Source organism: Lissotriton vulgaris, chromosome 10 (genome assembly GCF_964263255.1).
Source record: "Lissotriton vulgaris chromosome 10, aLisVul1.2, whole genome shotgun sequence".
Lineage (NCBI taxonomy): Eukaryota > Metazoa > Chordata > Amphibia > Caudata > Salamandridae > Lissotriton > Lissotriton vulgaris.
Window position 1 is genome coordinate 156,022,212 of NC_141698.1, and position 21,533 is coordinate 156,043,744.

Consider the following 21,533-nt stretch of genomic DNA (forward strand, 5'->3'; position numbering starts at 1 on the left):
GGTGAGCTCCCGCTCCGGTCCTTCCCACGGGGCCCCCCACAACCACGGGGGGTTCCGCACTGCACTTCACCCGGGTCCCCCTCCTACCTCACGGGGACCCAGGGCTTAGACTCGGCTTCTCTTCTCTGGCTGCCCGGTCGGCAGCCAATCCCTGCGCGGCCTTTCTGGCTCACGGTCGCGCAGGCCAATCAGTGCGCGGCGGGGGCGGGCCGATGACGCGGTCAGGCCCCCGTCACGTGAGGCAGGAGACAGCGGCCTCAGGGCCTAGCGCGGCCCTCTCTCCACTTCGGCGGCCCCCTCCTGACACCAGGGGTCGCTGCAACGATGCGCCACACAGCAGGGAAAGGCCTCCTCGCAGCGCCGGGCTGCGGCGGTGAAATCGGCGGTACAAGGCGTAGGCTCCCTTTTTAATTAATTAATTAAATGGCGGACAGCGCGCCAAAACGAGGGTAGGCTCCTCCAGCTCGAGTCCCCTCACAGTGCCCTCAGGCCACACAGCGCGATTCTCCTCACAGTTTCCTCAGCGCCCGGGCTGCGACGGTGATCTCCGGCTGCGATAAGGGGTAGGCTCCCTTCTATTTAATTATTTATATGTCGCTCTTCTCCACAGAAAAAGGGGCGCTTTTCTCAGAGGACAGCTCCTCCCTCAGCCCACACAGTCCTCAGGGCCGACAGCACTTCGGGGGCCACACCAATCACAGGGCACAGTCCCTTGGGGGCACAATCCTCCCCAGGCAGCTCCACAGGCAGCAACAGTCTTTAGACACCCAGTGCTTAGGGGGCGATACTGCAGTTTACAGCACCTGGCAGCACACCTCACAGGGGGGTGAACAGTCCCACAGTCCGCCTCAGGGGCACACTCCTCACCTCCTGGGCGCTTCCTCACGCAGTGCTGGCGTGGTACCCGGTCCAAACAGCGTCAGTGACCTGGGTAGGGGCCCTCCCTTGTCAGGGGCCCATGGGGACAGCAGCGGGGGGGTTTATAGGGGTGCAGGGCCCAGCTCACAGGCCCATGTGGCGGTAGCACCTCACAGCAGGTCCCCTCCCTTCCTGGTCCCAGCGCTGACTGACTCTCTGGTGACACTTCTCCCTATTTATACCCTCCTCCCAGGCAGTGCCAGGACCTTCTAGAATGTTGGCACATCTAGCCTAAACTGGTTCTAGGGGAGGGGGTGAGCACCCTGGGTGCCAGGCTTTCCCTCCAAAAGCTAGGGGTAGCTGGGTAATATTAACTAGACCGCCAACCTAACGCAGTCAGGTGGCACTACCCAGGGCCATGGCATCCATTTTAAAATCACAGTACATTTTAGTCAGGTACATTTTCAAAATGGGGGATATTTTCTGTACACCATTTAACAACATGTAATTTTACATTTTCAACAAGGTGTCTCACACCACTCATGGCCTATACAGGTTTAATCCCATGGGGGAGACATCCTAGGTAAGGGGGTCAAAAGCGAAAAATTTTGGGGGAAAAAGGCCAAGTCCAACAAGCACTTACTATTTTCTCTGACCCTCTGTCGCTATACTACAAGGAACTTTTGGTTCACCCATGGCTGAATTACGTGAACAAGGGTTTGATGGCATTCTTCATAATTCTAAGGAGTTCCTATGATACCAGTATCGTTAACTTTACCTTCATACTGCACATATGCGCATCAAACAGTGCCAAGGTTGGATGAGCCATTAGTAGTGTGGAGGAAAACACCTTTGCTTGGGCTACTCTGCTAATGACCCAACAAAGACCCTTCCTTACTGGACAATTATAATGCATTTTAATTGCCTCCAAGGAGATATTCGACCGTCATAACCAACATTATTCCCTTCAAGATAAAGTTCAGCCGAGGTTCATTGGACTTACAAACATATATAACTAAGTTTGATGTGTTAGTAAAAAATAGTGATTGGACTGATTTCACCTTATTCTCAATATTTAGAAAAGTTTTTAATGAAGAGCTCACTGATGGAGCTAGCTCGAGTTGCAAGACCAGCCACCTTGTTGGAATTTAGTTTGATAACCTTTCAATTTGATAGTTGAATCATAGACAGGAAACAGAAGAAAATAATGCCAGGAGGTACAATTGTTTTTTTCAAAATAACTCCAGATCAATTCCTGTATCTTCTCAGCTATCCATGCCTACAGTAGAAAACAAAACAATGCAATGTGGCATGGCTAGATCTTGGTTGTCTGATGAGGAGACGGTTAGGCCCTTGCTTATATTGTGGCTAGAAAGGACACCTTCTTGCTGGTTGTCCTGTTAGACCCAAGAAAAGCTCCTGAAACGCGAAGACTCCCCCATAAGGTCAGGGAAAATGCGGAATATTTTTTATCAATCTGTAACACAAATCTAGCAATATCGACTCCTGAATGTATCCTTCCTCATGCCACGTTGTCTTTATTTGGACAAGCATGCAGAATATTGAAAAAAATATATATATCATTAAACTTACCTTTACGTGATTGGGTCCTGGTCTTCTCTGCTCCTGCTCTCCTGCCTCTGTCAGGAACAGGAAACAGAAGCAGGCAGCCAGGCTTCCTCCCCTTAGCCAGTCACAACGCTGCAAGCAGCGTTGTGATTGGTCGGGACGCCGCCCAGCCAGGGGCTTATGGGGAGGCCATTTTCTCCATGCAGCCTGCATGGAGAAGGGCAGAGTGCGCATGACTGGTTTGGGCTGCCCTAGGGGGCCGACCAAACAGTCTTTGCACACTCAGGAGTGGGCAGGCACACCACTCCTCCCTCCCCTGCCCTGCCCTTAGAGCTGCGCTGCCCACCACCAAACATAAAATGGTAATAACTGAAAGTTATTACCATTTTATATTTCGGCTTCTCATACTGCGAGAAAGCAGTGAGGCGAATCTCATCCGCCCTAGTGGAGGAGCTGCCCCTGCATTTTATATACATCTTTTTTATATTTTTATATACTTGTTTTATGTGTTTTTAATGTGATATTTTACTGTATTTTTTGCGACTTTTATGGCCAATTGCGAGCCGAATAAAGTAATGAAAAAAAACCTGACAGGACTTTACTTGAATAAATAAATTTTTCTTAGAAATGTTCTTTTAACTATATGAAATCTACACAAAATGTCCTTTAAGGTTAAGCATGGAAGAAGGCAATCATGCAGCATCAGTACTAACGGGGACACATCCTAAACACTAGATTGCTTTCGCAGATACTGGTGTGCGTGTAAATCCATTTATAAGTTCTGCAAGTGAAGATTTCCTAGACATTGATTATTAGCTCTAAATGCAATAACAACATATAAAGACCAAGTTGATGCTGCAGTGCCACAGATACAAAACAAAATACAAAGCGGATAGAAGTAGATCAAATGATACTTTTATTTGTTTTTTATAAAAAGTTACATATTTAAAATAATTATCACATTAAAATAAATATTAATTATAATACATCTGAAACCTCAGTCTCAACCTGTACATAATACATATTTTCACAGTAGACAATTTCAAAGTAATATGCCTTTAAGCCGAATCATCTGGTTTTACAAGGTTTTGCTCATCTCTTTCACGCAGTAGCAGCTGTATTCTCTCTTTCAGTTTTTCAATTTCCTCTTCCTGCTGCACCACTTTCTTCTGAAGATTATTAATAACCTACGCAGGAAAAAAATGTGCGTAAATCCACTGTAAGATGTCCTCTCAAATATTCTTCATAGAAATAAGTTTAGCCAAGTTGATTCTCACAAAGAAGCACACAATAACGGTCATGCTTGTCACAGGTACTGCAAAAGGACGTAAAATAAGTTTTCCTTTCAACTGCCATGTTTCCTGTGGATACATTTTCGTTCTACAGTTCCTTCCTCAGTCGTTAATCTCCGCTGTTCTAAATTGGAATAAAATATTTTTATCATTTGTGGTTAGTTCTTCTAGAATGGAAGGTGGAGGCCTTGTGTAATCATTTGAAGGGTTGACCACACTTTTGATGATACTGGCAGTCTTATATGGCCTACCTGGGTACATATGGTGCCACTGGCGGCATATTCTGGAATAGGATATAATTTAATGTCAAGTTTAACTGTTTGAGCTATTTCAATCGACGAAAAAGCAAAAAGAACCCGGAATCGAAGAGAAACATTGCTCTGTTCAGTAAGGAACATTTACTGATTAATGTTTGGTGCATTTGTAATCTTTTGGAAAAGTCCCAGAATTCTTTGCAATGTGATTCGAGGTGAAAATCGAGAAAAAATACATTATTAACCAGAATGATTCTGTAAGACCTAATGAACTAATCTGCCTTTACCTTGACAGTCTAGATGAGTGAGTGGGGTGTGCAAGCAAAGGTGTAGATTGACCTGTAAGAGAGTAGAAGAGCAGAGCATGCTAACAAAAACCTGTTCACAGAACAGAAACGCTATCTATCAGTACTATGTATTTACTAAAGTCCTTTGGAACGCCGCCAGCTGGAACAAAGCAAGACATTCTAATAATGAACGTCTGAGGTGGATTTTAAGATCCGTAATAAACATAACCCAAACTGAGTTACATTCAGTAATTACTGACGATAATTTACATGAAGGTCGAAAGGGGCAGATGGAGGCACAAAAGCAAATATGTATAAAGTTTGGCGCGGACACCGCCTTTGACATGATTATTTGTAGCTGCCTGTTAGAAAGGCTTAAATAAACAAAAGAAGGTTTACACCTAAACATAGTGTGGGGACAGTTGTTTATTAAAGTCCGTTCAGAAATGATGTCTATGACCATCTTTTAACAGGATGCCCACCCAAATGAAAACAGGTTTATCTTCACTGGGCAACACAGAAGCACTAGGGTACATGCTATGGCATGTAATGGGTTCATATTTACATCAACATGTTAGGAGAGAGTGGTACCCCATTACATGTTCGGTACAATACAGCACCAAATAATTCTTAAGTGGGACCCGGTCTTCAGGGGCTTATTACATCCTCAGGTGTAGTGTCTTGATGTAGTGAATCAAAGTAAGATAAGGAAAGTGCTGCACTGCTAAAATGGGTCTTCTCTGTACTGCACCTCTAAAACTGCATCAAACTTAGCAGAGCCCTGTTTTATTAAATGACTACTGTATTAAGGGGTGGGAACATGCCACTTCAGAGACTACAAAATCAATCAACCAAACAGTGCCTCAACTTAAAGAATTTATGCCACATCACTACGTCCCACATGGCTCCCAGTGGCCTTTAGACAAAAGTTGAAACTTCTCTTCATAGTCTTTAAGCAATGGTTCGAAATGGCCCAAAATATGTGGGAGATTCTAGACATAAACCACACACCCTTAGATCGAGAAAGGTCAATCTGCTTGCTCGGGCCAGATTTAAACATAAGTCCATCTGAGTCTGAGAGATTCCAGTGTTGGGAGCTTCCAACTGGAATGCCCCGAGTCCAAGTCAACCAAACCTTTAAGCATTCAAGAACAAGCATTTGCAATGCAATAGGTCTTGCATTATTAAAGTTTGAGCTATTGGCATTGCTAAATAATGCAACACCAATAGCTCAAACTTTAATAATGCGAGACCTATTGCATTGCAAATGCTGGTTTATTTTTTGGGTGTGCACAGGGAGATTAAGTGATTTTCCCATAATCACAAGATGTTGAGCTGACCCGATATATACAAGCGAAGAGTTCATATCAACAAGCCTGGGATTAATAAGGTATCATGTTCCCTGTGACAGCAGAATCTCAGAGTTACAGGCTTGTTTGCTTCTGCCAGGATGTCAAAGGCACATGCTGCTCTGAGATGTGCCAACCCAGCAACACCTGCTCCATGATCAGTGAAGGTCACGTCCCGATACACAGAGAGGCAGCAAACTGTACAATGGGCATCTCCAGACCGGCAGGTGGCGGCGAACTGAACCAGTTATGTGTCATATGTACAAGGGAATTATGGCTATTGAGGCGGGCCATCTTTTCCTTATCAATACATATGTGTGTGTGTGTGCCACTGACAAGCTCCTGTCAAATTCCTGGGTTGCAGAATGTCCACAGATCAGAATGCAGGGGCTGGCGGCTGCGGCACAGTGGATATCTGGGAGGTGCATGGAATTTGGCAAAACTCCCAAATATGAAATCAAATGTTTACTATCTCTTTCGGTTGCAAAGATATGAGCGGTTTAGGATACAATGTAGCCTGCCAAATGCACTCAAGATTGTAATAAGCACCTGCACTTAAGATACGGTGACGCGCCTTCCGGGATCATGTGCAGGGAGGTTTTCTGTACAATAAACGGGGCTGAGAAGGAGAGCATTTCACATGATAGCTATGCACAGATAAAGGCATGAATTTGGCTCTCACATCCCGATGACGGCCCCTCCGGAGCTTCTAGGTTCATATCCTCTTATATTGGGGGGGGTTCTCGCTATTGAGAAGGGGGCGGGTGCGTGAGGAGCACCGAGGGATGTGTGTGTTTACCGATCAACGACATACCGGCCTGGATTCTCAAAATGCACTCAAGATTGTAATACGCGTCTGCACTTAAGATACGGTGACGCACCTTCCGGGGACATCTGCAGGGAGGTTTTCTGTACAAAAACGGGGCTGAGAAGGAGAGCATTTCACGTGATAGCTATGCCTGGATAAAGGCATGAATTCAGCTCTCACATCCCAATTACGGCCCCTCCGGAGCTTCTTGGTTCATATCCTCTTATAATGGGGGGGGTTCTAGCTGCTGAGAAGGGGGCAGGCGCATGGGGAGCACCGAGGGGTGTGTGTGTTTCCCGATCAACGACATACCGGCCTGACTTACTTTAAATGCCACACTGGACACACTGCACCCCTCCCTGTTCAAGCATGGAAGAAAAAAACAAAACAAAGCTGCGAGTGGTACGAGCGCCCCATATGCTTTCAATTATCGCGCCCGTGCACAATAATTGAAACCATATGGCAGAAATGCGCGTAATAGACACCAATAGGCCTGCGGCGGAGCTATGCGCCAGCCTCTGGCCTATTGTGTGCTATCTTTAAAACGAACACGCAGGGAAAGGCCAATAGCAGGCCGCGAAAGTAAAAACACACGCACAAGCGTGTTCATTTCCAGGGTCCATTTCTGAAACCCGGACGAAAGGACTCTTGCTGCGCGAACACTGCTGCGCAGTGTAACGCTAGGCGCAAGACCTAAAAATCTTAACACAAGCCACTTCAAAAAGAACTTCTCATGTCTTGAGTAGTCCACCGGAAATACCCCATCTTAGAAGTGATGGGCACAGTGGAGAACAGTTTTAGCAGCTGGTGATCGGGTTCAATAAAATAATTTCATCTTTTTATCCTACTGGGCTATGCATCATTTAGAAATAAGCTTGATATTGGTAAAACAGTTCTCATTGCCAACACCCACCAGACCTACAAAGTAGCTGTCAGTCACTAGCCCGGGCTTTATAGAACAATATAAATACATTATTAAAATTGAAAGGTTTGGGTAACCTGTCACACCCATCAAAAAATAATTAAGAAAATTAACCGTATAGAAGCTCACACATTTCTATTTTTTTTATTTATTTGATAAAACTATCTGGTAGCCATGCTTTATATCTCTGCTCCACCCACACTTGCTATCCCAAGCTGGAGACCCTGTAATAGGCCAAGAGACGACATTCGACCACAAATGTACACTTTTTAACTTCCATATTTGCACAACAACTTGAATTTGAACGCCCAACTTACATTTTCAGTGTCATGAAATAGTTCACTTTCCAGAAGGTGGGCTGCTGATGGTCTCTGCGAAGACGCCGTGCTTGTCAACAATTTGACATACTTGCTTTGAACCGGCCACTTCTCGTTAAAAGCAGCAGGGACCTGGCCGTTTCTCAAGGCGGTCAGCACCTCGTTCCGTTCCATCTCTGTGCCGAAAGGCTGAAAGAGCTCCAGCAGAACCATGCCCACGCTGTACATGTCCGACTGCAAGAGAAAAATACAGGAAATTAAGTCGAAAAGTAACGTGTGCGCTTTGTACACACCGCGGAAATAGGAACTGGCTTGTGGTGCAGTCCGCGCTCTGCCGGCGCACAAAGTGTTGGAGTTTCTGTTTGGCGCCTGCACTCTTCAGCTCATTCATTCACTAAACTCTTAGGGGCAGATTTACAAGCCCCTTGCGCCACTTTTGCGTCACTTTGTCCATGTTAAAAGTGACGCAAAAGTGGCGCAAGGGGCTTGAAAATCTGCCCCTTACTCTCCAAGTGAAAGCATGGTTTTGTGGCAGGGAAGCTCGGAAACACAAAGAGGCAACTTACTGTCCTGTGTTTCCGAGCTCTGCTGTCAGCAGTGCGTCCACAACTCGCACATTTTATGAGTATAATGCACGGGCTGGAGGTGCAAAAAAGAAACGCAGGCAACTTCTGTGCTGCACAGTTCAGAAAACGGCATCCCGATAAACCCCAGATATATCCGTTCTAGAGACCTGAATGTGGTGTCACACAATACATTCAGTTACCACAAAGCAATGTACACTGAGCAATTTGCGTAAAAATTAATTCACCAGGGAGCGTGCAGAGTGAGCTTTAAACTTGCAGTTACTGCGCCACTTAATTAAATCAATGCTCAAAATGTCAAGACATGCCATGGACAATGTTTTTAATCCCCTCGGTCAACTGAGCACCCACTATGCAGACGTGTGAAGAATCGGTCACTGGTTCCTAGATGGGAAGGGTTAAGATTCGGCATTTTACCCTTTGGAGGCTAATGAAATCAATACCACTAAATTATTATTGCTAATTTGTATTAGTATAGTGTACAATTTGCAATTGGAATAGCACTGAAGTGCCTTTCGGTGGTGTCAGTGGGACTTCCCAAGGTTCACCCTCTCCGCTACACTGGGGGTCCCCTAACTGGTGGAGGAGGCAATTCAGGCGCAACAATAGCTCGAAGAGCACACCGTGGGCTGGAAAGGGCTGTTGGGCCACCAGACGGTACTTGGGGTAGGGTAGGGCATGCTTATGGAGGAAGGACAAGGGAGTGGAGTTCAACTTGAGGGCAAGCCAGGAATCACATCGGAAGGAGCTGGGCCCACCACCTAAAACATCATGTCAAACATGAGAATAAACCTCGGCACTCTAATCAGTTCAATATTAATTCATAGATAGTTCTCCTATTCCTACGCAGATCAATTTATGGTTTAAATCTTTTATTGAGATTTCAAAAAGAACAAAATACGGGGACCTCGAACGGTCATTCAAGCAATGCAAAGTAGGCTCCAATGCGATACAGGCATACGTTTCTAGTGCAGAACAGAGCTGATCAGTGATGTGGGTCTCCTGTAACACCCTGAAACATAACAACCCCGCCCTCCCTCTTCCCTTTGTCCACTAAACAAAAAAGTATCCTCCGTATGACGAAAAAGAGAAGCAAATGAGATAGTCATCAGTGCGTGGGTTTCAGTTTGCGCTTGGGTGCCTTCTGTTCCGGTATTGGTGTGTCTGCCAATCGAAGGCGCAAGTATCTAGGGCAGCTCAATTCACGAAATTCTTTAGTGAGTAATGTCAAAAAGAGGCGCCATAATTCCGGGAATTTGTCACCACACCCAGCTTGCACCAGAGACAGCTTCTCCATGCCGAGCACCATCCATAACCTATGTAGCCAGCCTGTATGCGGGGGGCCTGTGGCGTCCTCCAGTGTGCTAAAATATTTTGTGTGGCTGCCCCTAGCACTATAGCAATGAGACGACCTCTCCGGGACTTCAAGGGGTACATCAGGGTATTGGGCAGCCCCAGCAAGATGTAAGCAGGGAATCGGGGGGGTTGTGTATCCAGGTGGTCATCTATGTCATCTAAAATCGTGTCCCAGTACCCCTGTAGGCGGTCATAGCTCCACAGCAGATTTTCCAATGTGCCCAGCTCCCCACACCCCCTCCAGCATCGGTCGCTAATGTGTGGGTCAAATTGGTGGAGGCGTTCTGGCGTATGGTACCAATAGGTGGCCACTTTGGTCAGTGTTTCGGTCAGTCCAGCGTGGTATGCGCAATGGCGTGCTCTATGGTAGATGCCACTCCATTCTTTGTGTGTGAGTGACCTTCCTAATTCCCGCTCCCATCTGCACCTGCCATCGTTATGTGTGTAAATGTTCGTGCGGAGGAGGTGTTGGTACAAATCGGAGATCAGTTTTTTCTCGGATGTGCGGGTGGCCAACCACTTCTCATAGGGGGTGAGGTGTCGTTGTGCCCCGGGCCTGACTTCAGGGTGAAGCGCCCAGTGACGAACCTATAGATAGGCCAACCGGTCTTCCTCTGTGATGCCGTAGTCCTCCTTTACTTGTTGAAAGGAGAGAACACCATTTAAATTAAAAAGATGACCTAGGGATTTGCAAGGAGAGTGCCGCCAGTTAGTGAATGCTTTCGGGTCGAGACCCAGAGTGAAGTCAGGGTTGGCGAGTATTGGTGTCATAGGGGAGGGGAAGGAAGTCAAATCGTATTTGGTGGCGACCCGATCTCACACCTCCATGACCATGACCGTAATCTGAGATGCGAATAAGTTCGGCAGCCGGTGTCGTCCAGGGAGAAAGGACACCCCCTGTAGAGGCATACCCACCACAGCTTGGTCTTGGAAAAGCCAATGCTTGCCCGATTCTAATTGATGCCACTCCACCAGGCTCCTGAGTTGCGCTGCGTAAAAATAAAGTTGGAGATCCGGTACCCCCACTCCGCCGTGGCCCGGTGGAAGGACTGCGATATCATGTTTGAAGCGCGGTCGACGGCTCTGCCAGATAAAGCGTGCCAGTTCGGACTGCGTCTGTTGTATCCAGTTCTTCGGTGGCCATAGGGGTAGGGTCTAAAACAGATATAGAATCTCAGGCAGAAGAGTCATTTTGGTGGCGGCTATCCTACCCAGCCAGGAGAGGGAGTGGCGTTTCCATCTCCGAAGTTCCCCTCAGAGTTGTGTGGGCAGCCTGGCATAGTGTGCCTCGGTGGTAGCTGAGAGGGTGGGGCCCAAGAGGATTCCCAGGTAGTGGACTGCGGTGTCTGACCACTGTATGTCATGTTCCTCCTGAACCTCGGCTAGCGTCTCTGGCGCCAGCGAAACATTAAGGGCTATTGATTTGTCGGAGTTGATCTTGAACCCGGATGCGAGTGCAAAGCTGTGCGGCTCATTAAGTAACGCGCGTAGAGACTGGACTGGGTCGGTGAGGGAGAGAAGAATGTCATCAGCGTAGAGGCTGATTTTGTGGGTATCCCCTCCGAAGGGAATGCCTTTGATGAGGGCGTGTTGCCGGAATCTCTGCGCCAGCGGTTCCATATAAAGGGCAAACAGAATAGGGGAGAGCGGACAGCCCTGTCTGGTCCCCCTGCCAATCGAGAAGCGGGAGGAGGTGTGTCCATTGACTCGCACCGTGGCGTTAGGCTGCTTGTAGCAATTTAGTATGCGAGTACATAGTACCTCTCCTAAGCCAAAAAGGTGCAGGACCTGCTCCAAGTAGGGCCAATTCACCCTATCAAAGGCCTTTTCGGCGTCGATAGTGAGGAGCATGCAGCTCGGCCTCATGCGTGACCCGGCTTCAATGAGATGGAGGACTCTTTTGGTGTTGTCACTAGTCTGCCGCGGAGGTATAAAACCTGCCTGGTCCGGCTCCACTAGCTGCTGCATGTAAGGCGCCAAGCGACTCGCTAGGATTCCCGAATATAGTTTGATGTCGATGTTCAGAAGTGAAATCGGCCGATACGAACCGCAGCGGGTCGTGTCTCTGCCAGGTTTGGGTATGACCGACATTGCGGCTTCCAGGAGTTCTGCGGGGATCGCGCCAGGCTCGGCAAAGGAGTTAAAAAGGTCCCGAAGGACGGGGGCCACCTGGTGACAGAATGTTTTGTAAAAAACTTGCGGGGTACCCATCGGGGCACGCAGATCAATTTAGACAAAAAAACAGTCTCCTCCTGTCGAGCGTTGGGTGGGCTGCCGATCCAACGCTCGACAGGAGGATTACTGCACTATTCCCTCCATCTTTGGAATACAATGTTACTGTAATTTTTTGCTTCTGAACTCATTGCCAAATCTATATGTTTCATATATGTATTAAATTGAATAGAAAGTTAAACACAGTTTTTTGTCCAAATTGATCTGTGTAGGAATAGAAGAACTATCCATGAATTAATACTGAACTGATTGGAGTGCTGAAGTTTATTCTCATGTTTCACATTTACAATGGGTTCAGTTGAACCACAGTGGACTGACACCTGAGGTAGTGGGGTGTATGTTCTTAACCTCGAGGGGCACCAATATTGTATTTCAATTCTCATTACATATAAAGAGTAATGGACTACCGTTAAGACCACCACTACCGTCAGTAAATTAACCTAAAACGTCATTATGTGGAGATCTTCGTGTGATTGTGGATGCAAACCTCACCCTTGTGCCTCAACTGAGGCCATGCCACAAATGGATAATTCTACACGCGATGCCCACGCAAACACTACCCTCTTGGAGTTGCAGGAAAAGGTACAAGCCACCATCAGTCTAGTACTCGCCCATCTAAACGGAGTGATTACAAGCCCAGAATGCAGCTATAAGATCATCCTTAACATCTGGTCACAAATTTATCCTGCACTTCACTCCCTACCCTGGTTCCCAGAGGTCAGATATTGAGAACTCTCTGCATAGATCACTGCACCAATCAAAGATACAGGACCCTCCTTTCAACAAAAACTGTATAGCAACTATCAGTCCAGAGCATTTCATTCCATTTTAGCTCCCCTCCTGTCTCTTAGTTCAACAAATCTCACATCGGAGGAAACTCCTTAGACCATTTTGCTCAACTTCTCTTTCAAGTATAACAGTAATTTGCAATCATTATGAACTCTGAAGAGCACAAAATATTAAGTTGCTTACCTTTTAGTAACGCCTTATCTGGTAGAGAATTTAACTAGTCGCACATTCCTCACCATAGAATATTTTCCAGGCGTCAGACTGGATCCATAAACATTTGATAAGCAGTACCCATGTGCACCAGTAGGTGGCTCTGTTAGGCTCCATGTGGCATAGTCCACACTAGAAATATCAGCATGCTAACATCAGTTTCTTTTTGTGACTTTCCACACCAGAAGCGCGGAGCCATATGGAACACTAACCACTAGTGTGTGAAGCTAGGGCCCTTAGAAGGGTGATCCCTTTGCATTACAATACGTTCGCACAGCATGGAGCATGGAGGGTCGTAAGGAATCTGTAGCTAAATAGAGTCTACCAGATAAGGAGTTATCAAAGGTAAGTAACTTGATCATCTAATAGAGACTTCAAGCCGCAGACTCCTAACTCAAAATAGATACCCAAGAAATACCTCCCCGGTGGTAGGGCTGCGATACGGATTGGACTAAAAAGCCCGTAGTATTGAACGTGCACAGTGACCGCCACACCAGACCTGACTGTCCAGGCAGTATTGCTTCGTAAACGTATGTAATGAAGCCTATGTTGCTGCCCGGAAGAGATCCAGGACAGGAACTCCCCAAGCTAACGCAGTGGTGACATCCTTGGCTGTGGTAAAGTGAGCACACAAGCCCTCACGGGGTTGCTTATTGGCCAATTCGTAACATATTTTGATGCAGAGTACTATTCATCGCGAGATGGCTCATTTCTGCACCACCTTCCCTTTCTTGGCTCCGACATACCCCATGAAGAGTTGATCGTCCACCCAGAACTCTTCTATGCAGTCAAGGTAGGGTATGAGAAAAAGAAAAAAGCAGGGGATTGTGCTCACTGTATCCCATTGGATGCAAAGAAAAAGATGAAAAACAATTAGCTAAATCGTTAGAAACAAAAATATCATCAATAATGCTAGAACAACCCCTACTTGTAAAGGTAGGGTGAGAACTGTTGTCTAGGTCAGATGCCCATAGTGCATCAATCAAATTTCTCTCAGAGATCAAAACTAGTAAATAAGGTATTTTACAATCCTGTTTGCCAGTAATAATAGTGAATTCCATTTAGTTGGCAAGCATACTGAAATGATCGTCAGATCAATTTTGCCTCAAATTAGCAGTAAAGCCACCAGCTAGAATTTTAGAATACGTCATAGTAGAAAAATGAATGTGGATACGAAAATAGAGTTCAAATAATTAAACAGATCACTGAAGTTATTAGAATTGTTTTGTGACAAAATTGTTATAAAAAATGTATGTCCATACCCCAGCTTATTAATACAAATTGAGAATTATAAACATTGATAGATAACTGAGTTTCATATTATGTCAAGAAAGTAGCCACCTAGCTCTGCAAACACCAGTTAGGCTGGACACAGTAGAAAGGTTCTTGGCAGGCCCTTGTGAGAGTCCATTAACGTCATTCTGTGATTCCAGATTGGTAAAAGGTTTATAGATGGGTATTTGTTGATAACTATGCATGTTAGCTTTTGCGAATTGTTTGGGCGAGAGTGGCCATGGGTATAGATAACATAAAGGTTTATAAAAGTAACCTAAAGGAACAGGCCTGTTCTTGATTCCTAGAAGAAGCAGGATTCAAGGATCATAATAAAGACTGAAAAGGATTACAATACATTCTCCTGGGTCTTGTTTAATCGATTAACATACCCGCGAGATACACCTGTTAAAACTATCTAGTTATACAAGGAGGGAAAACCATGCATTTGAATTTGTTCTTCAGTTTACAATAATACTCTAGTTTACCTCTTCCCAGAGAAGGAACCAAAACATAAGTGGTGGTATTAGTAGGTAAATTCAATGTTGGTAACCTTGTATCACTTGTCCTGACATTTCCTTCTAGTGTGATGGTGTTATTGATGCTGTCAAGAGGTATAACTACTGCATTGGTAAGATTAGCAGCAATGGAAGTCACAGACATAGAAGAGGTGATAAAGTTAAATGAAACTGTCTTTGGCAAACTTGAAATCGTTGGGGGATTGATAACACCCTTTTGCACTTAACTACACAAAAACACCTGGGTGCAGGCAAAACTGTCAAATGAGGCTGGCCTAACCCCAAAAATACCAATTTACAATGGATTAAAACAGGGTTGTATCATTGCCCCATAATTATTTTCCTTATACATTGCAGATTTACCAGAACGTCTTGATTTTTTGGAAGGGACTAGCCCCAAAATTGATTCACCACAAAATTAGTTACCTAACCTACACAGGCAACCTCTTATATTTTCGATAACCTAGCTTGCTCTTCAACACCAAGTAGATCGAATGAACGCATAACAGAAACAATGGCTTACTGGGGAATCTTACTAAAATAATTACTTTTGGTCAGTCATTTAAACAATTTAAATGGAAGGAGGTGGCCTCACTTTATTGATATTGTTCAAACTGATCCTATCCTGACGTAACCATTCACAAACTATTAAACTGGCATGAACATGTCGAACAAGGTACTTACCATCGGTAATGCCTTATCTGGTAGATACTCTGTCTAGCCGCAGATTCCTTATTTCAGAATTTTCCCAGTTGTCAAACTGGATCTAGAATTTCTCTAGCAGTACTCCTGCATGCCAGTAGATGGCATAATTGAGCTCTGCTTCGTCTGGGCCAGAAGTGATGTGCATGGTACCTATATATGCGCCACCCCTGTGCGCTGACGTCAGTTTCTTTTCACAACTTTTCACTCCAGGAGCACGGAGCCACAAGGAACACTGATAACTGGTGTGAATTTCAAAGGCCCTTATAAGGTTGACCCTCACACTATAATCAGTTTGCAGAGTGAGGAGGGTCAGTATGGAATCTGCAGCGCAATAGTCTCTACCAGATAAAGTGTTACTGAAGGTAAGTAACTTGTTTATCTGATAAGAGACTTCTAGATGCAGAATTCCTTACCTCAAAATAGATACCCAAGCAATGCGTCCCTGGAGGGGAGTCTGCAAAACAGATTCAGACTAAAGAGTCCTGCTGAATTGAAAGGGTACAGAGCCCGTCATGATGGACCAGACTGTCCAAGCAGTAGTGTTTGGTAAACGTGTGCAGAGATGCCCATGTAGCTGCCTGACTGATGTCTAGGACAGTGACTCCATGAGCTAACACAGTGGCCACAGCCTTAGCTCTGGTGGAATGAGTACGCATGCCCTCAGGAGGTTGCTTCTCGCCAATGTGAAGCAGAGTTCTATGAGGAGCACTATACATCATGAGATGGTTTGTTTCTGCACAGTCCTTTCCTTAGCTCCAACATACCCTACAAAGAGTTGATCATCCACCCAGAACTCTTTAGTTTGGTCAATGTGGAACGACAACACTCTTGTTTATTCCAGACAGTAGAGTCTCTCCTTTTCCTTATAGGGATGAGGCATAGCAAATAGGGTAGGCAAGGTGTTGTGTTGGACTGAGTGAAAGGGTGTCACACCATTTGGAAGAAAAGAGGCACATGTTCAAAGAACCAGCTTGTCTAGATAAAAGGTGATTCAAGGAGGCTGCACAAAAAGTGCCTGAAGTTCACTGACCCTCCTGGCCGATGTTGTGGTCACAAGGAAAGCCATCAAGATGGTTAGCAACCGGAGTGGACAGCTGTGCAGCAGCTCGAAGGGAATACACATCAGAAAGGTCAGAACCAAATTTAAGTCCCATTGGGGCATGCTAAATGGCCTGGAAGGAAACGTGTTTTGGCCCTTTGAGGAAACACTTCACAACAGGTGACTTAAACAAAGAAGGTTGGGACGGCAACTGCAAAAAATGCAGAAATGTCTGATAAATAGCCCTTAACAGTGCCCAGAGCAAAGCCCTGCTGGGCATGGAGAGAACAGACAGTGGAACTTGAGAAAGTGGTGCAGAAAGACGGTTGATGTTCCTATATCCACACCAAGCCATACATTTGTCCCAGAGGCAGGTGTGTACCGTCTTTGTGGAGGGACTTCTGGCTGCCAGAATAACATCACAGACTTCAGGAGGAAGGTCGAAGGCTGTCAACTGTCGGAGGGTTTATCAGGTTAGGGTGTAGAACAGTCCCCTGTTGCTGCGACAGAAGATCTTCATGAAGAGGCCAGCCTGACCGGAGGACCGATGCCCATGCTCAATAGCTTGGGATAACAGACTCTCAGTGCCCAATCTGGAGCCACAAGAACAACTTTGGCCCAGTCATTCCTGATCTTCTTGGGAACTCTGGGCAGGAGTGGTATTAGCGGACAGACGTAAAGGAGGCTGAAGCTCCACTCGAGACAACAAGCATCTTTAAGCAAAGCAGCCTGGAAACTCTTGCATGCAAAACTGCTGACATTGCGCGCTCTCGGCGGTGGTGAACAGATCTAACCAAGGTTCTCCTTACTCTTGAAGGCCCTTACTCCACCTCCGGATGGAGACGTCATTTGTGTTCCGTTAGGCACTGACAGCCGAGTTTGTCAGCCCTGCTGGTCAGAGGGCCCACCAGGTGTTGATCCACCAGGGAAATGCCCTGATATTCCAGCCATGTCTAGAGATGCAGGGCCTCTTGACAAGGGTCCATGAAACCACCTTGCCTTGTTTGTTGTATTATCACATGGTGGTGGTGTTGTCTGAGAACACCTGCACCAGCCTTCCCCTTTCAATGCCAACCGAATCGCAGGCTTATGTGAAGCCCGGAATCTGTTAGAGACTAGAGTTTTCTGATCACCACCTCTACCAGGTCTAGGATACGACAAAGGCCTCTGACCCTCTTGGGCACCAGGAAGTAGTGGGAGCGGCAACCACAACCAACTTCTGATGCTGAACCCCTCTTGATTACTCCCTTGGCAAGAGAGCCAACACTTCTTGATGGAGTAAAAAGAGATGGTCCTCCGTCAGCCAGTCATAAGTGGACAGCATGGGTGGAGGTGTGTCCAGAAAGGGGATGGAGTAGTACCTTTGGACTATCGGAAAAACTCATCTATCGGATGTTATTGACTGCCAGTAGGGTGGGTGATGGCGTATCCTCCCCTAATTGGATGCCGTGGTGAAAACAGGGCAAACTAAAGGGTCTTGAAGTCTGCGGATGCCAGGGGTGTGGTGGACTGGCCCAACCTCTGGGTAGTTGTCCCACCTTGTCTGTAGGAACCGCATCATCAGCCACAAAAAGGTTGGGAAGCCTGCTGGCCTTGACAGCAGGGAAGGAATGAATGTGGTTGGAAGCCCCTTCTGTAGCCACAAAAGGGGAGGTTGGCGGGCTGGGGTTGGCAAGGGGCCCCCTTTACACCAAAAAGGCAGGAACCAACAAAGGGCATGTCCATTAGCGAAGCTTGGACATCCTAGAAAAGCCAGTGGTTCTCAACCAGGTGCGGCGCCTAAGAGCCACCAACAATAAAAGCACTCTGCCTTGCAAGTCGGTCTTATCTAGTCCACATCTGATGGTCCACTTTGCTGTGTCTATGCTGTCCGTAATTGCCTGCAACAGTATGGCTCGGGTCTCCTCCGAGACCATGGGCAGCACCTGTGCAACCAAGACCCAGATCGTATGTGTATATCGGCCTATGAGGCACTCTGTGTTCACCGACTGCAGTGCTAGGCTTGTGGAAGAGAACATCCTCTTACCGAAGGTATCCAGCCTCTTGGATTCCCTATTTAGTGGAGTGGTAGGAAACGCACAAGGTTTGACTCTGGAAGAGGAGGCTTGGACCACCAACCAGTTCTTCGGGATGGAGTTCTGGGTGAGGAAACTGGGGTCCTCTGGAGTGGGGCGATGCCGGCGGGCAATTGTCCTGTGCACAGGAGACCCTGTGATGGGCTTCAACCAGCCCAGAGTATAACATTGGTAAGGGCTTCATTAAATGTGAGTAAAGATTCGGAGGGGTAACTCCCAGCTGAAGCACTTCTATCAAGGCGTTGGTCTTGACTGCCACCAAGGGCAACTGAAGGTCCAAAACTTCACCCAAACTTCGCATGACCATAGCGTATGAGGCACCCTCCTCCGTAGCCACGGTAGGGGGAGAGACCAAAAGCCAGTGCCCTGCGCTTCAGGAATATTGGGTGCACTAAATACAGCAGAGGGCACTCCTCCTCCCCTCAGTTAAAAGAAGCAATGGAAGCCTGGGAGGTGTAGGTTCTCTCTCCCAGGCACAAACAATCAAGCACAATAGAGAATGTACTCACAATTGACATTTTTAATACCCCGCTGCCATTGGTCAACTCACATCAATAAAGCAGTCTCTCAAATCTTTATTTAAGACCACTATGGTTATCACACACAGTGACTGTTAGACTTGACATCTTTTGGCGTGTTTCCCTTGTCTTTTTGCTTACTGACCTCCAGGTTTTGACTTTGTTTTGCTGGTTTAGTGTCTCTGCGCACTTTCTCACTGCTGTTCAGTGTTAAAGTGCAAGTTCTCCTGTTGTAAATTGTGTTATGGATTTGTGTTTCCATGATTGGCATATTGTATTTACTAGTAAGTCCCTAGTAAAGTGCACTGAGTGCCCCAGAGCCGGTAAATCCAATGCTACTAGTGGGCTCGCAGCATGGGTTTTGCCACCCACAGAAGTAGCCGGTAAAAAGGTAACTCAGACCTTCCACCGCAGAGTCTGCGTGCAGTTTGTAACTGCCATGTCGACCTGCCAAGTGCACCCACTTGTCAGGCCCTAACCTTCCTTTTCTTCCTTGTCAGTCACCTCTAAGGAAGGCAAAAGGTACCCCTGTGGGCAGTATGCAGTGTATGTGAAAGGTAGGACATGCCCTGGTGTGTGTGGCATGTCCTGATAGTGAATTACTAACAATTTCGTTTTTTACTATTGCAAGGCTACCTGCTCCCAAAAGGACAGAATGGTGAGTTTATTTATAACAGCTTTAGTATGCCTGAACTCAGTATCTAAAGATGCATTTTTAGTAAAGGTGATTTTTACATTCTGTGTTTGAAAATACCACTTTTAGAAAGTAAGTCTTTTCTTGCTCAGCCATTCAGTAGGCCTCTGCTGGGGTTTTGGATTGACTGTCTGGGTTTTGGATGACAGGGGCTGGAGAGGAGGAGTGGCTCCGGATAGTCTAGGTGGATCAGGAAAGGGCTGAATAGACCTGGGCACCATTTAGAGTAGGGGGAGATTTCCTTTCACCTGAATGGGCCTGGTCTGCCTCAGACAATGCTATCTCCACCTCCTGCCGAGGAAGCCACACCAGAGAGGGCAGAACTGGCTCTGGCTGGGCACAGACACTCTCTGCCTGAGAGGACAAAGGATTTTGGGCTATAAAAAGTGGGACCCAAACCCCTGAACTTTAGAACTCTTTTGGACCAAGAAGACTGCCAAGATGAAGAGCTGGAGAAGTGGTGAGGAGGAACCATCACTTGGCTATGTGCTTTGCTGTGTTGGCCTGCAGAGGCTGCTTCTGTCTTGGGTAGTGAAAGGACTGAACTTGAACTTTCTGCAACTTCTTTTCTTTGAGTTTCTCCAAGGGCTTGAGGTAGGGCTTGCCCCCGGTTCAGAAGTCTTCAGGAACAGCAAAGACTTCAAGTTCTTCTGCCCTCAGCACTTGGGACTGTGTGTTTTGTGCTGCAACAGAAGAAAACGTAAATCTAGGCTGGCGCCTGCGGGCGTCCGGTGCGTAGTGCAGCTGTGCGGCGTGCGATCCCCTCAGGTCGCAGTGCGAGTTGGCGTCAGATGGAGTCGTCGGTGAGACCAGGGTCGCCGTGCGAAGTGATACGGTGCTCGTCACGGTGTTGGCAGATCACGGTGCAAGCAGTGACGTAGTCATTACTGAATCGCTGTCATCTGCTGACGAAAACTGGAGTCGATGACGCCGGCATCAGTAGGCCAAGGCTGCGGTGCGGGAGGAGGGTGGTGCGTTGTGTAACTTTATGAGAGTTGCCCTCGAACCACGGTGCAAGGCGGCGGCGTGTAGCGAGGTGATGTGGAATGCGGTGCCCACAGGTCGCGGTGCGAGCAGTGGCTCAGTGGTGGCATCAGATGGCGGCGTCTGTGAGACCAGGGTAACAGTGCGATGTTGCGGCGGTGCCCTCTGCTGTGCCTTCAGGACATGGAACCGGCAGCGGCGTCGTACATGGTGTTGGTTGCTTTTTCTTCTGTTGCTGTAAGAGAGTGGTCTATGCACTCCTAATATAATTCAAAGTAATCGAGTTAATCATGAATCTAATGATCAGTGTGCTGTGTCTGATTGAGTGTACCTAAACACTCTGTGTTATAACGTAAATCTAGGCTAGCTAGCAAATTTGCCTTCTAGTCTCAGGCACGCACTACTATAAGTGGAAATTTACAAATGTTCAATATAGTTCAGACATAATATGTAAATCAAAATAGTCAAACATATTCAATTTAATGTTAATCAAAAGATGATTGTCAAGAAGATATGATGACAAAATCAAGCACCTTAACTAAATCACAAATGAATTAGTGTAATTTTAAATGTTAATAACAAAATACAAATTGATTCATGTGAATTTTCTTTCTTTCAGAAAATACAGTTGTTGAAAGCCCAATGCATTTCGGGACATATTCTTTGTCCCTTCCTCAGGGGAAACACTGTAATTTAAACACAGGTAAACAATTACTCTGCACATAAAACGACTCAATAAGTTCAATGTTAAGTTCTTATCACAAAAAAACACAATTTTCATTGCATTTTTACAATTAGATAAACATCTGAATTACACCAGATCATAAAAATACTGTGTATATTAATGAATTTGTATGAACAGCTTTTTCACAATTTTTGAGGCTGAAGAGGATTATTTCTG

At 46.3% G+C, this 21,533-nt stretch overlaps 1 protein-coding gene across 2 annotated transcripts in view; it reads right to left on the bottom strand.

The window, feature by feature from the left end:
• Positions 1–3,322: 3,322 nt before the first annotated feature.
• Positions 3,323–21,533, bottom strand: part of EIF2AK1 (eukaryotic translation initiation factor 2 alpha kinase 1) — a 387,622-nt gene continuing 369,411 nt past the window's right edge. For both annotated transcript variants that reach the window (XM_086940742.1, XM_086940743.1), the window contains 2 exons: positions 7,657–7,890; positions 3,323–3,614 (listed from right to left, as the gene is read on the bottom strand). In XM_086940742.1, coding sequence (XP_086796868.1) covers positions 3,486–3,614; positions 7,657–7,890 — 363 coding nt within the window. In that variant the 3' untranslated portion in view covers positions 3,323–3,485. The remainder of the gene's footprint in view (positions 3,615–7,656; positions 7,891–21,533) is intronic.